At 41.9% G+C, this 16,533-nt stretch overlaps 1 protein-coding gene across 1 annotated transcript; it reads right to left on the bottom strand.

Moving 5' to 3' along the window:
- Positions 1-2,242: 2,242 nt before the first annotated feature.
- Positions 2,243-6,944, bottom strand: LOC106611127 (BEN domain-containing protein 3). Its single transcript, XM_014211003.3, has 4 exons — positions 6,795-6,944; positions 5,542-5,596; positions 5,210-5,406; positions 2,243-5,031 (listed from the first exon to the last, which is right to left on the bottom strand). The coding sequence occupies exons 2-4, from the start codon at positions 5,591-5,593 to the stop codon at positions 2,791-2,793; spliced, it is 2,490 nt and encodes an 829-aa protein (XP_014066478.1). The 5' UTR covers positions 5,594-5,596; positions 6,795-6,944; the 3' UTR covers positions 2,243-2,790.
- Between the last annotated feature and the right edge of the window lie 9,589 nt (positions 6,945-16,533).

Here is a 16,533-nt window from a genome sequence, read left to right as displayed (position 1 = left end):
AGACATGGAGAAATATGTGCAGTCCTTTCATTATGTTATCATGAAAGTTGGCCTAGATATAGCACACAAGTGAGTGGTTACAGAGTTATGCCTTTAGATTTTCAACTGGATGCACTCAAGGAGAAAAAAAATGGGTAATGGTATCATTAGTATTTGGCATCAATATCTGCAACAATTTGAGGGGATCCATATGGGTTGACTTTGAGCACCTCTCCTTAAAGCTTGGTCATTCAGGTCCAGAAATCACATTTATACAATTTCTCTCACGGGTGAATGAAGAGATGAGGTCAAATGAATTGATTGATATGGAATGGAATTGCCCTACTATTTAAAAGGCTCTAGGCCTACCTGCAGTGGCTAACTGATTTTTTTTGTCTTTATTTCTGCAAAGTGGAGGATGCATTATATGGCAACAAGCTTTGGCTAAATGGACAGAAACTCATCAAGAAAAGTAAATTGGGGAGTTACTTTTGTGCCTAGTAATGACTTATATAATAGACATATTTCTGCCAACCTTCCAACATCTTATAAGACTGTAAGGACCCAAACCCATCCCCTGTGCACTGAAGCAATAGAGCAGTCCAATCAACACCCCACCCTGCTCTGGCACAAGTCTTAAGTTTCCTTCACTGTACTGAGCTTTGGTTCTCTCTTCAGGTTAAAGTTGTAGACACCTTGGACCTGGTATTGTCAGAGAAAGAAACAGACACTGTCACACTTTTGAGAGTCATCATTAAGAAGGAATTGGGCAAATCCAAGGATGGAGACCAGTACAACGTTGTTCTGAGGTGCTGGAAAAACTTGGAACTTCCAAAGCAGGATGCCTTAAAACAATGAGTTTTCAGCGGACAATACTAACTATACTTATCGCCATTGACAAAGGAATTGTAATATCTACATTTTGCATGATGTTACATCAAAGTGAATGGTTCAGTTTTTACAGTAGTCCTCTTGGTACAGTTGAAGTTGGAAGTTTACAATCACCTTAGCCAAATACATTTAAACTCAGTTTTTCAAAATTCCTGACAGTGGATCAGAAGTTTACATACACTCAATTAGTACTTGGTAGCATTGCCTTTAAAATTGTTTAACTTGGGTCAAATGTTTCGGGTAGCCTTCCACAAGCTTCCCACAATAAGTTGGGTGGATTTTGGCCCATTCCTCCTGACAGAGCTGGTGTAACTGAGTCAGGTTTGTAGGCCTTGCTCGCACACACTTTTTCAGTTCTGCCTACACATTTTCTATAGGATTGGGGTCAGGGCTTTGTGATGGCCCCTCCAATACCTTGACTTTGTTGTCCGTAAAGCTTGGTTGCAAATGGGTCTTCCAAATGGACAATGACCAAAAGCATACTTCCACAGTTGTGGCAAAATGGCTTAACTTCCTGACTGCTGTCTTGAGATGTTGCATCAATATATCCACATAATTTTCCTTCCTCATGACACCATCTATTTTGTGAAGTGCACCAGTCCCTCCTGCAGCAAAGCACCCCCACAACATGATGCTGCCACCCCCGTGCTTCACGGTTGGGATGGTGTTCTTCGGCTTGCAAGCATCCCCTTTTCCGCCAAACATAACGATGGTCATTATGGCCAAACAGTTCTATTTTTGTTTCATCAGACCAGAGGACATTTCTACAAAAAGTACGATCTTTGTTCCCATGTGCAGTTGCAAACCGTAGTATGGCTTTTTTTATGGCGGTTTTGGAGCAGTAGCTTCTTCCTTGCTGAGCGGCCTTTCAGGTTATGTCGATATAGGACTCGTTTTACTGTGGATATAGATACTTTTGTACCTGTTTCCTCCAGCATCTTCACAAGGTCCTTTGCTGTTGTTCTGGGATTGATTTGCAGTTTTCACACCAAAGTATGTTTATCTCTAGGAGACAGAACGTGTCTCCTTCCTAAACGGTATGACGGCTGCGTGCTATTGTTTGTACAGATGAATGTGGTACCTTCATGCATTTGGAAATTGTTCCCAAGGATGAACCAGACTTTTTCAGATTTTTTTTCCTGAGGTCTTGGGTGATTTCTTTTGATTTTCACATGACGAGTTTTAATGACTCCAACCTAAGTGTATGTAAACTTCCGACTTCAAATGTACGTGTCATCAATGGCTTATCTGGTTTGAAATGGCCTTGACACTATTTTGAATGAACAGATGTTAATAACAGACTTAATTTCTCCAAGTCATTCTACATAATTAAGTAATGGATAGTCATGGCTTGAATCAGATGCAAAGAAAATGTGTGGGATAAGTATTTAATTAGCTAAATGCTAATAAAGTGAAATGCTAAATTCGACAGATTTTATTACAAATGGGTTAACATGACCTGTTGCTATAGTTTAATACAGATTTATAGTACAAACTTCTATAAGAAGGTATAACATAACATTTTATAAAAGACCAGTGGTGCCATACTGCTACAACATGTGCAATGGAACAAAATAATATCACAATTTCTATCCATATTTGACTGATCTACTGTCTTTGTAATATATACATGTTATTGTTTTTAAGGCTACAACAGCTTATCTACAGGGTAAGTTAGATTAGCTATTACAGTATTGTTTTTGTACATGGAAACAGTCTATCATCATGATATCGTCTATGAAAAACGACTAATGCTGTAGTTCAATATTACAAATACATCCATTAAGTACTAATGAAAAGCCTTTAAGAGTTGGCCTTATCCTACACAGGACCGTGTGCAAAGGCTTCACTATGCTATTCAGCTTATGTACTTGTGTAAATATTTAGAATTAAAAAATTAAGTGTTGCTTTCAGCTTTGACTAGGACACAGTATTTGATCTCTTGGCCTTCTTCAGTATGTCACACTTCTTACGGTTGGGCCGCCGGCATCGCTCATCTATGCTTGGCACGCATTCGTAATGCCAGACCTCCTCCATCTTCTCAACTGGGTACACGGCCTCTACGTAGTGGCGGATGAGCCTGAGACGCACAGGATCCAGCTGCTTCTTATTGCAGGCACCCGAGTGGTTATACTGAAGTCGCAGGTTCTCCTGAGTGAAGAGCTCAGGGAAGAGGCGGACCAGTAGACGGGCAGAAAAGTTTCCAACAGAAAGGCTCTGCTGGACAATCTCTCGCACTTCAGCGTCAGAGAGCCAGTAGACCGAAGGCACTGGGAAGTCCGGGATTGACACCGTCAATTTCTCCAGGGGGATCTTGCAGAAGTCTTTGCTACTTTTTTCAGGCGGTAGTGGAGGAATCTCGAAGTCCTTCAAGCGCTCTGTGTTGAGCTGGTTCACTTGGCAAGCAGCCACAAAGTCCACAGGCTCTTGCTCCAACTCAGGAGCATAGACTTTACGTTGCTGCTGGTACGACCGCCGTTGTTCCGTGTCTCGTCGCCTGCACCGCTCGTCCAGTTTACCCACAAATTCCAGGGTCCACACTCTGTCATTCTTGGCCCGTGGATATAGGAGCTGTACGTAGTGGCGAATAAGGTCAACGCGCACAGGATCAAGCTGTTTCTTCCCGAGAGAGCCACTACAGTTGTAATGCTTCCGTGCGTTGTCATAGGTGAAGAGCTCAGGGAACATAAGTACCAACAGGCGAGAGGCAAAGTTCCCAATTGACAAGCTACAGTCATAGTTGTTCCTCAGCTGCTCCCTGGAGAGCAAATACTCTTGAGGCACACTGAAATCTGGTAGGGGCATCTCAAGTTGTTCAAAATCGACTGGCACAAGCAAGGACTTTTTTGACCTACGACCTGATCTCTCGTAGTCACACAAGTCACTGATCTTGACGATAGAGACATCGTCAGGGAGGCTTGTGGAGTCATAGCTTTCATCGTTCATGTTCTCAGGATCGCTGCCATTGCCGTTACTGTGAGAACCCTCTATTGCGTCTTCTATGCGCTGCACACACACCTGCAGCCAACTATCTTCTGGGACATCAGGAAAATTTGCTGCCATGTATTTACGGATAATTTCTATCCTGTCAGAGTCCAGGATCATCTTTCCCACACTACCTTCTGGAAATCTCCCCTCCTCAAAAACCTCAGGGAAAAGTCGGTTTACAAGAAACATAAAGTCTTCAGGGGCAGAAAGCTCATCAAGATCCTCTCGGACCTCCTGAGTGTCAAACACAAGGTCTGGCACTACTTTGTTGTTGTTGTTGGTGTGGTCACCATTGGAATCTAAGTCAAGGTACACTTCTTGTCCCTCCTCATTTATAAAATGGCAGGGCTGGTTCTGCTCAGCTTTGAAACCAAAGCTTGTAATAATCTGTTTCCCACATGACTGTTGCCCACTCTCCATATCCTTCTGGGCCCAGAAGCGGTTAAAGAAGTCATTCATCTGTAATAGGCATTCATCCTGCCAAATGTTGTTGTTCTTAACCAGAGGATAACACACCTCCACATAGTTGCGGATTAGCTGCAGATGTAAGGAATCCAACGTTCTTTTGTTGGCGATGCAACCACGAGTGCACTCCTTGGCTTTAAGAAGTTCTGGGAAGAGGTGTACCAGCAATCGACAACCCAACTCACCAGCATTTGATGTCTGTTCCATCAGCTGACTCAGTTCCTCACTTGTCAACAGGTATTCTGGCGGAGGATGGAACTCAGTCGCCAGCTCAGAGGGTTTGATCTGTTTCTTGATGCGAGTGACCTCTAGGGAAAGTAGATCAACCTTGCTGTGCAGTTGGGTCATGCTTGAGTTGAGCGTATTGAGGATGAAAAACATCTTCTCAATGAGGGAGTATAGATTAGAGTCTGTTGAAGACATGGACCCTGCTGCCCCCAGGGCAGAGAGGGGTTCACTTCGGCTGTGCTCCCCTGTATTGACCAGTTGAGGAGATAAGAGGCTGCTGTAGCTTAGCCGCACTCCTCCCTCATGCTGAGCATGCTGGTCAAGGCTTGATGTGAGCTTCTTCTCTGTGATTCTGTGAGAGATGCTGTAGAGAGGCTTCCTGTAAGAGGCTATAGTCTTCTCCTGGTCAGCAGATGTCAGGCAAAGGGGTTGAGGCCTCGTGGATTCTTCAGACAATCTCCTCAGTAAGCGTCGCCCAGCCTACACAGAGACAACAAAAACATGATCCATTTCTTATCGCAGATGTATTTTCTAAGTCATATAAGAACTAGAATAAGCATGCTAAATAAATAGATGGACAAATGTCATCACATAGACAGGCCTATTTAGCAAGTTCAGTTAGGCATGAGGTATAGATTATGCCATTTCATTAATTTACCTCACTAGAGACCCTGACTCTCTTGCTGCTGGTAGACTGGTCCAATTCAGAATTGTGAGCGTCACAGCCCATGTCCATAACAGTACGTTTGCTGGTGGCCTCACTAGTTCCAAGAGACCATCTTCGTGGTCCATCAGTTGTCTCACTAATAGCACAGTCATCCGTCTCCAACTTGATGTCTTGAATGGGTTCTCTCTCTGCAGAAAACATTTAAAATCAATGTTATGTTATTTACAAGTTAATTTGATTTTCCCAATTTAGGTGTTGATCAATCCAAACCATTTCAGTGGATAGTTGCATTATAACAGTGTCAATACATTTTATAGACTTACCTCTCTCAAGCTTTTCTCCATCCGAGTTTTCCCCATGGTCAGAGGAATTCATGTCCTATAGTGAAAAAATTGAATAAAAATAAATCAAACCTGTAACATCTTTATTCGTTTAAGAATTAAAATGTCACTGCACAGTTAAGTAACCTTGACTAAAGACACATTCCATTGTCCAAAGTGTGCTATATTGTTAGGCTTAATCTTTCATAAGATATTTCAAAATGATTAAAAGTCCCATTCTATATTCAACAACATAACTGTGAGTGTTGTTCCATAGAAAGTAAAGCCTATGATGTTATTATTGTCGTAATCAAACAGGCCCTTGTTCACTTTGTCTACTTCACCTGCTTGAACATGTTCATGGGCAATTAGGCCTACATGATGTCATACTGAACCCTGATCAGCTGCTTGGGCGCATGTTTACTAATCGAAAATACTGAATTACATTCAAGCTACATTCATTTTACAAATAAATATAATACACTTGTGCTCTGCTGTTTAACTGTTAACAGTGGGTGAGTTGTGTTCTCGTAGTGATGCAAGAGAGGACTCAACGTCTGTAACTAGAGGCTTTATGACTTCTCACTCGCCCCCTTTTACTTCTGTTTCTGTCCCATCCACTTCCTCATTCTTCCACTAGAAGCCCATGAACCAAAACATGAGTACACAGAGAGAGGAAGAGGCGAAACGAGAGGATGTACTCCGCCCAAGATCTGTCCACGTGAGATAAGCCCCTTTTTGTACGTCGGTCTTTGAGTGTTCAATAACGTGAGGCTTATTTAATCGAATATAATGTTTAGGCTGTTACAAATACAATGATATAAGTGGATGCACGTGGCATTCGACAACTTTGAGAAAACGCACTTAGTTGTGCCTGACGTTCACACGCATATCTGCTCTCACACTGGCTAGAATGGACCCACCTGATCTCCCTTGCCTTCAATCATTAAGGACATGTTTTTCCATTGTTAGAGCGGTCACTCGGCTATCTTGCCAATATAATAGATACTCTTTGGACTACACACACAGCTGTGTCATACTTTTCACGCTGTCAACTTCAGTCTTTCGTGGCAATTAAAAATGCAATGAGATTTATTTGAAAACACAGCAAATTGATATTTCTACTTCGCATTAAAGCTAGCTAATCATTGTTTTTAGGGATTCTTCTTTAGTGACGAGGCAGTGTATATCCTCGGACGAGTTTTTCCCACTCGTCTTCGTGGAATTGTCTCAAAAACGCAGATGTTCGAGCTCACCTTTACGATTTCATGGAGTCCTTTGCAGTAATTGAAGGTTGGGTTAACATATTTGCCGAGAATGTCGTGGGAATTTCACACACGGATAACTGTTGTTCGTGTTTCTCCTCTTTTTTTTTCTTCTCTGTGCTGTCTCGCGTGACGTGATTGGGCGCGCGCCTGCTGTGTCATTTCCGCACAGCTGTGGATGTGTTTTGTGTGGCCGTGGGCCTTGTGCATGATGACAACAGAGATAAACAATAACCCAAATTGCGCGAAAATGCAATGAATCGAAAGGTATATTAGTTACATTATTTGTGGCTAATTTGCGAATCCCCATATGAGGCTTGATAGCCTTGCAGGCTATTTCACGTGAGCTGGCCTACAGGCAGATATTCTCTGCATTTCAACAGGTAGCTGCAATTAGCGCTCTCTGAAGATGTGCAGTACCTTCGCAGAGTGGGCCACGAACGAATAGTAAACCATGGAGAAAATGGATCCAGTTTCATTTTCACCTGCACAAAGTGAATTCTAGTGTTCACTTACATTCCATGAGATTACATAGCTTACCTAAACATGTGTGATAGAAGACTTTATAAACAATGTGTTCAATGACAATGAAAACATCGATCAAAGTGATTTATTAACCCCGTCCTTTAATACACATTTCAATCAATCGACAACCCTTTTTAGCTCCACTTGCAACTTGAACATAAAAAGTAACATTACTATGGTATATGTCTCCCTCCTGTGTTTTCAAATGGAATTGCATTTACAACAGAGGGTGGCGGTAAATAAATAGCTCATGGGCCCACTACTGTAGGTCCAAGTCAGATTCCCAGATAATAATTTAAGTAAATCGTATTTCTCACACTTAAAACGCCTTAAATCCAACATCATCCCATTTTATCAGTGGTGGAAAAAGTTCTCAATTGTCATACTTGAGTAAAAGTAATACCTTAATAGAAAATGACAAGAAAGTGTCACCCAGTAAAATACTACTTCAGTAAAAGTGTTTGGTTTAAATATACTTAAGTATCAAAAGCACACTCTAAACACTCACACATAATTTACAAACAAAGCATTTGTGTTTAATGAGTCTGCCAGATCAGAGGCAGTAGGGTTGTTTTCTTGATAAGTGTGTGAATTGAACCATTTTCCTGTCAAAATCTAAGGAGTACTTTTGGGTGTCAGGAAAAATGTATGGAGTAAAAAGTACATTATTTTCTTCAGGAATGTAGTAAAAGTTGGCAAAAATGTAAATAGTAAAGTACAGATACCCCAAAAACAACTTAAGGAGTACTTTAAAGTAGTTTTACTTAAGTATTTTACACCACTGCATTTGATCCAAATGTCAGCATCCAAAAACACAAATCCAGTTTTGTAAGGGGATAAATGCATGTGTGAGGATTAGAGGCTTTCTAAGATTTTATGTAGACAAAGGTAGCTGCTATTCTACCCTTTTAAATGATTAAATGCAGTATTCAATTAATCTTATTTTTTTATATGAATAAAGACTTGCTAAAGTGCCAAAATTTAACAATTTGCCAAGTCCCTCTGTGCACCCTCTACAACTTCTAGGAAGACTTTAACCCACTTAATCCCAACATTTCTCCAAGTTTTTACCGTCATTGTAAAGTGCTAGGTATTTTGTTGCTTTGACAGTCATTTCTGAAGAATACTAATTATTTAATGTGATTAGTGGGTCATTTACATATGTCCCTAATTTTAAGGTCAACCCTGTTACGTGGACGGAACTGAATATGGTGAAACTATTACTTTTAAAATATTTTTTTCAAAAGAAACAGTCAAATAATAATGTAAAGCAGGAGAGCTGGTTCTACTCTTATCTGGTGTTGTGGTAGAAAACAGAGGGTCTAGCATTATACATCAACCCTGTCAACCCATAGACAGGCAGGCTAGAAATGTTTTAACAATTGCATTTGTTTTGTGAGGCTTGCATTCAATTGCCCTTCCCTGTTGCATACAACAAGCTTCCATTCCCCCTGTCACGAGGATTTATGGTTGATTTAAGATGAAATCGTCAACCCTGTTTTGGTCAACCCTGCTACTTTATTTGTATTTATTAGTGATCCCCATTAGCCGCTGCCAAGGCAGAAGCTACTCTTCCTGGAGTCCAAACACATTAAGGCACTTACATCACACATAAAACATCACTACATATTTACAATACAAAATGTATAATACCACCAAACAACAATATTACATTGTACATTGTAGGTCCATCAGCTGTTCTCAATATCAAATCATTTCTATGTAACAATTAAGTACCTTTTAAAATGTTAAATTAAAATGATACAAATTATTCTTAGCAAAGGACAATTTCTCAAGCAAGAATTTTGCTAGAACTGTCTGGAGTGGTCTGAGTCGGGAGGGAAAAATCTAGAATTTGCTGTTATTGGCAGAGAGGTTTGGAACTCTCTTGCTTATTGGTCTATTAACTAAACTGAACACAAATATAAATGAAACATGAAACAATTAAGATTTTACTGAGTTACAGTTCATGTAAGGAAATCAGTCAATTGAAATAAATTCATTAGTCTCTAATCTATGGATTTCATATGACTGGACAGGGGCGCAGCCATGGGTGGGCATCAGCCCACCCACTTTGGAGCCAGACCCACCCATTGCAGAGCCTGGCCAATCAGAGTGTAAAAAAGTCCGTCCTGCTCCTCTCCTCGTTACCCAACTTCCCGTCACAGTCCCTTCAGTTTCCCTTAAGTCCCGTTAGTTTGGCTGCTCGGGCTACCTAAAGTTGAAGTCAGAAATGTACATACACCTTAGCCTAATACATTTAAACTCAGTTTCACAATTCCTGACATTTAATACTAGTAAAAATTCCCTGTCTTAGATCAGTTAGGATCACCACTTTATTTTAAGAATGTGAAATGTCAGAATAATAGTAGAGAGAATGATTTATTTCAGCTTTTGTTAGCATTGCCTTTAAAAAGTTTAACTTGGGTCAAACGTTTCAGGTAGCCTTCCACAAGCTTCCCACAATAAGTTGGGTGAATTTTGGCCCATTCCTCCTGACAGAGCTGGTGTAACTGAGTCACATTTGTAGGCTTCCTTGCTCGCACACACTTTTTCAGTTCTGCCCACACATTTTCTATAGGGTTGAGGTCAGGGCTTTGTGATGGCCACTCCAATACCTTGACTTTGATGTCCTTAAGACATTTTGACAACTTTGGAAGTATGCTTGGAGTCATTGTCCATTTGGAAGACCCATTTGCGACCAAGCTTTAACTTCCTGACTAATGTCTTGAGATGTTACTTCAATATATCCACATCATTTTCCTACCTCATGATGCCATCTATTTTGGGAAGTGTGCAGTTGCAAACCATAGTCTGGCTTTTTTATGGCAGTTTTGGAGCAGTGGCTTCTTCCTTGCTGAGCGGCCTTTCAGGTTATGTCGATATAGGACTCGTTTTACTGTGGATATAGATACTTTTGTACCTATTTCCTCCAGCATCTTCACAAGGTCCTTTGCTGTTCTGGGATTGATTTGCACTTTTCGCACCAAAGTACATTCATCTCTAGGAGACAGAAAGCGTCTCCTTCCTGAGCGGTATGACGGCTGCGTGGTCCCATGGTGTTTATACTTGCGTGCTATTGTTTGTACAGATGAATGTGGTACCTTCGTGCATTTGGGAATTGCTCCCAAGGATGAACCAGACTTGTGGAGGTCTACGATTTTTTTTCTGAGGTCTTGGCTGATTTCTTTTGATTTTCCCATGATGTCAAGCAAAGAGGCACTGAGTTTGAAGGTAGGCCTTGAAATACACTCACAGGTACACCTCCAATTGACTCAAATGATGTCAATTAGCCTATCAGAAGCTTCTAAAGCCATGACATCATTTTCTGGAATTTTCCAAACTGTTTAAAGGCACAGTCAACTTAGTGTTTGTAAACTTCTGACCCACTGGAATTGTGATACAGTGAATTATAAGTGAAATAATCTGTCTGTAAACAATTGTTGGAAAAATGACTTGTGTCATGCACAAAGTAGATGTCCTAACCGACTTGCCAAAACTATAGTTTGTTAACAAGAAATTCGTGGAGTGGTTGAAAAACGAGTTTTAATGACTCCAATCTAAGTGTACGTAAACTTCCGACTTCAACTGTAAGTTATCCCTCACCCATCATAGCTCTGCCATTCCCAACGAATCAGAGAGCTTGGAAATGCGCATCTGGACACTGTACCCGCCCATTCAGGTCAGAGTGTTATCGTCATCCGGAGGGAGAAGACCCATGTTTCTAAGGAAGATGAGTTGCGAGGCCCTACACACCTCTCTCATCTATGAGACTACCAGCCCTGCTACAGGCCTCCTCAGTGGTCAGGGAGTGACCACACCCTCACCATTTGGGAGCTGAAGAGAGAATACAAGTACCTGCAGCAGGAGGGCATACTCTAGGCTCTCCTGGCCTGAGTCACCGCCGCGGGAGCACCAGCACCGCCACTACTCTCCTGACCACCAACGCTCTAGGCCTCCCCGATTAGAGCCATCATCACCGCCATGGGAGCGCTATCACTGCCGGTCCTCCCCGAGTTGGCCCGGCTACTCCCCTGAGAGACACTACTCCAGGCCCTCCCGGCCTGAGTGTTCTCCACCTCCATGGTGGTATTTGCAAGATCGTCGGGAGCGCCTCCAGCTGCTGTCCCGACCGATGTCCCTCTTGGCCCCCCCGGCCAGAGGCACGGGAGCGTCGGAACCGGCCTAGCTCCCAAGCAGATGAAGACAACTCCAGAGTGCACAGTCCATGAAACCAAGGTCTGCACCCTCCTCAGCCAGCTCCTCGACCAGCCACAGTTAAGGAGACTCTTGCTCCAGTCGTGGAGCCACAGCCAGCCGCTGCCATGGGGCCTGTTCTGGTTGCGGAGTCGTCCTCTCCTCCCAATGGGGATCCATGCATCTACATCTGCATTGCTTGCTGTTTGGGGTTTTAGCCTGGGTTTCTGTATAGCACTTTGTGACATCGGCTGATGTAAAAAGGGCTTCATAAATACATTTGACTGATTAATCCCCTGCTAGTTGAGGCAGACACTCCGTTGACCACAACACACACACACAGCTGTTTCCATTTGAAGATTCCAAGTCATTCAGATGACCAAAATCATATAAACATCTTCAAATGGAAACAGCTGTGTCTGCGTGTGTGTGTGCATGTGGTGGTGACCAAGTGTTCAGTATGGGCCTCAACATCATGTTCTAACCACACAGCACTATAGAGGACAGAACCGAACCAATCAGTTTCAGTATGTAGCAGGTGAGGGCATTCATAGCCGACCACTCAGACGGGTGAGGGCATACCAGTCTACCGTTTTTACGTGGTCATTCTAGACGGATTTAGTGACCAATAGTTTACACAGAGTGAGTTTTTATCCACAAAGGGGCTTTATTACAGACAGAAATACTCCTCAGTTTCATCAGCTGTCTGCGTGTCTGGTCTCAGATGATCCCCGCAGGTGAAGAAGCCGGATGTGGAGGTCCTGGGCTGGCGTGGTTACACGTGATCTGCGGTTTTTAGTCCGGTTGGACGTAATGCCAAATTCTCTAAAACATTCAATTTTCTGGCAACTGCTCTGGTGGACATTTCTGCAGTCAGCGTTACAATTGCACGTTCCCTCAAAATTTGAAACATCTGTGGCATTGTGTTGTCACAAAACTGCACATTTTAGAGTGGCCTTTTATTGACCCTAGCACAAGGTGCACCTATGTAATTAATGATCATGCTGTTTAAACAGCTTCTTGATATGCAACACCTGTCAGGTGGATCGATTATCTTGGCACTAACAGGGATGTGCACAAAAATTGAGAGCAATAATATTTTTGTGCGTATGGAACATTTCTGTGATCTTTTATTTCAGCTTATGAAACATGGCACTTTACATGTTGCATTTATATTCTTGTTCAGTATAATTGCCACAGGGAAGGCCAAAACTCCATCCCACTAAAACAGGTTGAAATTTCAGGCTGTCTTTTCAAACAGCTCTTACACTAAAAGGGCATTATCATAATTTTCACAATGTCACAGTATTATCTCAACCTCATATTGTGGAAATAAATATAACACAGGAAAATCCCATTTTTGACTGCACTGGGCCTTTAATAGACACTTACTATAGTAAAACAAAAATGACCTCATGGGATGGGAAAACATTTTATGACAGAATTGTTTAATTATGTGAAATCATAAAGGCGCCGAATTGGTGGGAGACCCATGAAAAGGCTATACAAAAGGAGGATATAATAAACAGGAATAATTGTCAATAAATTACCATATTGGAAACGCCAAATCCCAGACCCAAATTCCATGGCATTACAAATGGATTCTGCAAATTAACAAAGATATTTCAGTGCCATCACAATGATGGGAGCACAACTTGACCTTATTCTGTCGAGGACATACTGTATCATATCTAACATCCATGCACACCAGTTAGTACCCAATGTTCTAGCACTGACTGGTCACAAATGTGTCGATGTTGGGCTGATATAACAAGACAATGCGCTGCAGCTGAGATGGTGCGACAGTCATTATTTGTGTAATGAGCTGTCTCAGAGGCAGTGTGTGGCGTGGCAGTCTGATCTGTCAGCCAATGAAGTGCGAGACCTGTGCTGGAAAGTCGGAGGTCACTGAAGCAAAGGCTTGCATCAAAGGGGCTGGGATTCAGCACTTAACACTTTGAAGTGCTCGTTAAAATGTAATTTTTGGACAATATGCTCGTTTCTGTTGAAGAGAGAACAGCATATTGTTCCTAATGCACTGAGTGGTTTCATCCATCACAGTCAGCCATGTGATGGTATTAACAGGTGTTCACAGAAAGGTAATTTGTGAAAAGACTAATTGAAAGTCTATCATGGCACTATTATTGATTAGAGATCTTTCAAATTCACACAAAATACACTAAACAAAAATATGAACGCAACATGTAAAGTGTCAGTCCCATGTTTCATGAGAGGAAATAAAATATCCCAGAGATGTTCCATACGCACAAAAAGCTTATTTCCCTCAAATGTTGTGCACACATTTGTTTACATCCCTGTGAGAATTTCTCCTTTGCCAAGATAATCCAGCCACCTGACAGGTGTGGCATATCAAGAAGCTGATTAAACAGCATAATAATTACACAGGTGCACCTTGTGCTGGGGACAATAAAAGGCCACTCTACAATGCGCAGTTTTGTCACACAACACAATGACTAGGATGTCTCAAGTTGAGGGAGCGTGCAATTGGCACGACAACTGCAGGAATGTCCACCAGAGCTGTTCCCAGAAAATGTAAATGTTAATTTCTCTACCATAAGCCGTTTTAGAGAATTTGGCAGTATGTCCAACCGGCCTCGCAACCGCAGACCACGTATATATTGCAGACCACGCCCCTACCTTTTTTTTAAGGTATCTGTGACCAACAAATGCATATCTGTATTCCCAGTCATGTGAAATCCATAGATTTATTTAAATTGACTGATTCCTTATATGAACTGTAACTCAATAAAATATTTTAAATTGTTGCATGTTGCGTTTATAGTTTATATTCTTGTTTAATATAGAATACTGAATGCCAGGTAAAGGGGTAGATCTTCAATTAAAGTTAGATGTAGAATGCAGGCAAACCAATGGATTGATGTGTCCATTTTGGGACACTCCTGTCAGTTACGTTGTTATGTTAGTGGACTAGACCACGGAGTACTCACATCTTCTTTTGAGTGTCATGTAGAGATTATGCCCCCTTTTGTTTTGTTTTTTGTTTTTTTACCTTTAACTAGGCAAGTCAGTTAAGAACAAATTCTTATTTGCCTTGTCAGCTCGGGGATTCGATCTAGCAACCTTTGGGTTACAGGCCCAACGCTCTAACCACAAGGCTGCCTGCCGCCCCTTGAAGACACTCGAAGTCTGAAGTCTCTGTTTTGTGGACTTTGAAGTGGCATTGTCCTCTGTCTGTAAGAGCATGATGTGGGGATGCTGTAATGGAATCTGTTTTGCTGTGCTGGCTGGCTCTCCACTGCGCCTCATCTGTAATTACACCACACAGACACCCACTCACAGGGGGTAGCTGCTGCCTGCTGCCCCCTCCACAACGTTATTTGTGTAAACTCAGCCATCTTGTCATCCTAGCAGTCTTGCTATCCGTCGCACCCAACCACAAAAATCATCTCTATGAACAATAACAGTGTTGGGGTTCAGATGTATGATACTGTACATGGAGCGGTCACTCTGTATGGAGACTTCTAAACCGCAACCTTCCTCCCTCCCTCCCTGCCTTGAAGTGATCACTAAACTGTAAGGACCGAATTCTAACTAGAGATCCACACCTGTAATTCTGGGCCTGTAGAAAGGATCTCAAGAAAGACAGGTAAATGTTCTCAGGAAGAAATAAAATCCCAGTTAAGAAAAACTTTTTTTTTAGTTATTTGAAGACCCAAAGCGGTTTTCCCCTAGTCTCCTCTTTATGTTATGTCCCTTTAACTTCCCATGTTTATTTCCTCCTGTCTGCTCACGGCATGGATTAATATTACATCAATGGCCAGAGGCTTGCTCTTGTACACAATGCTCCTACTAAATGGAGGCAACACTGCAGCTAACCTAACAGAGCCAAAAACATAGGAGTGGACTCAAACGACTACCCACATCCCACTGACTGAGATGCACATTTTTATTTAAAATTCCCTCTGCATTACTGGATCAGCCTCGCAGTCCTGGTCTTTTCCCCTTCCTCTGTACCACATGCCCTTCAGGCCAGGCCGCATGTAACACAGACACTGATGGTAGTGGTGACTCTTCTCCACCAATGTTCCCTCTATTTTTCGGCACTGAGCAAATTTCAGGTCTGTTGAGTGCAAACTTGAACCATGTGAAATTTCTGTGCAACTTCCGGTGCGCGTCTACTGTACCGGCTTTAATTTACTGTTTTAGGCTACTGTGGCTATTTGATCATAATGTAGGCCTACCAGTGGCCTATTATAAAAAACAATGTAGAAAATGCATCACATAACATTTTAACATGGAAATAGCTGTTCTATCATTCAGCCTACAGTAGCAGCCAATGTGTGGTGTTCAATGTAGGCCTACATTCCATGAGACTTTTGACATAAACATGCAGGGCTTGACATTAACCTGTTCACCCACTTGTCCTTCGGACAAGGAGGGGACTGAAAATTAGGTGATGTTTGATGCTAGAAACCACTTTACAAAATAAAATGCATTATTTTTACAGTCTCTCTACCATTATTACAGATAATCAGATAAATGATGCTACCCTCTGCCTATTGGCTACTTAGCTTATTCAAGCCCGTCTCAAAATACAACACTGCCCCTTTAAGACAAAAAAAAGCTCTTTACCTGACTGGATTTTCAAAGATGGCTAGAAATGTACAGGTTTTGTGAATCTTGTAGGAAGCAATCACTACCACATTGCTGACTACAAATGAGGTATAACTGGGCCAATAACTCACTAACTAGCAAAGAATATGAACAAATGTGCACACGTGGCTACATGCAGCTTTTGCTTTGATCTCAAAACAAGAGCATAATAATCCTGACCGCTCATGCTGTAAAACACTCCAGTTCAAAGTGAATAGCACAAATCCATATGGCAAATGGTCTGCTTTGCAATACTGCAGCTTATTGGTTAAGGCTCACCGGTCTGTGTAGAGTACAGGCCTGAGTCATGCCTGTCAATGCAATAGAATCATACTCCAATGCGTTCAGCCTACAACAAAAGCTCTTGCATAGT

This window comes from Salmo salar, chromosome 09 (assembly GCF_965601325.2).
Source record: "Salmo salar chromosome 09, fSalSal1, whole genome shotgun sequence".
NCBI lineage: Eukaryota > Metazoa > Chordata > Actinopteri > Salmoniformes > Salmonidae > Salmo > Salmo salar.
The sequence above is the reverse complement of the archived record's forward strand: the minus strand, read 5'-3'. Positions and strand labels throughout refer to the sequence as shown.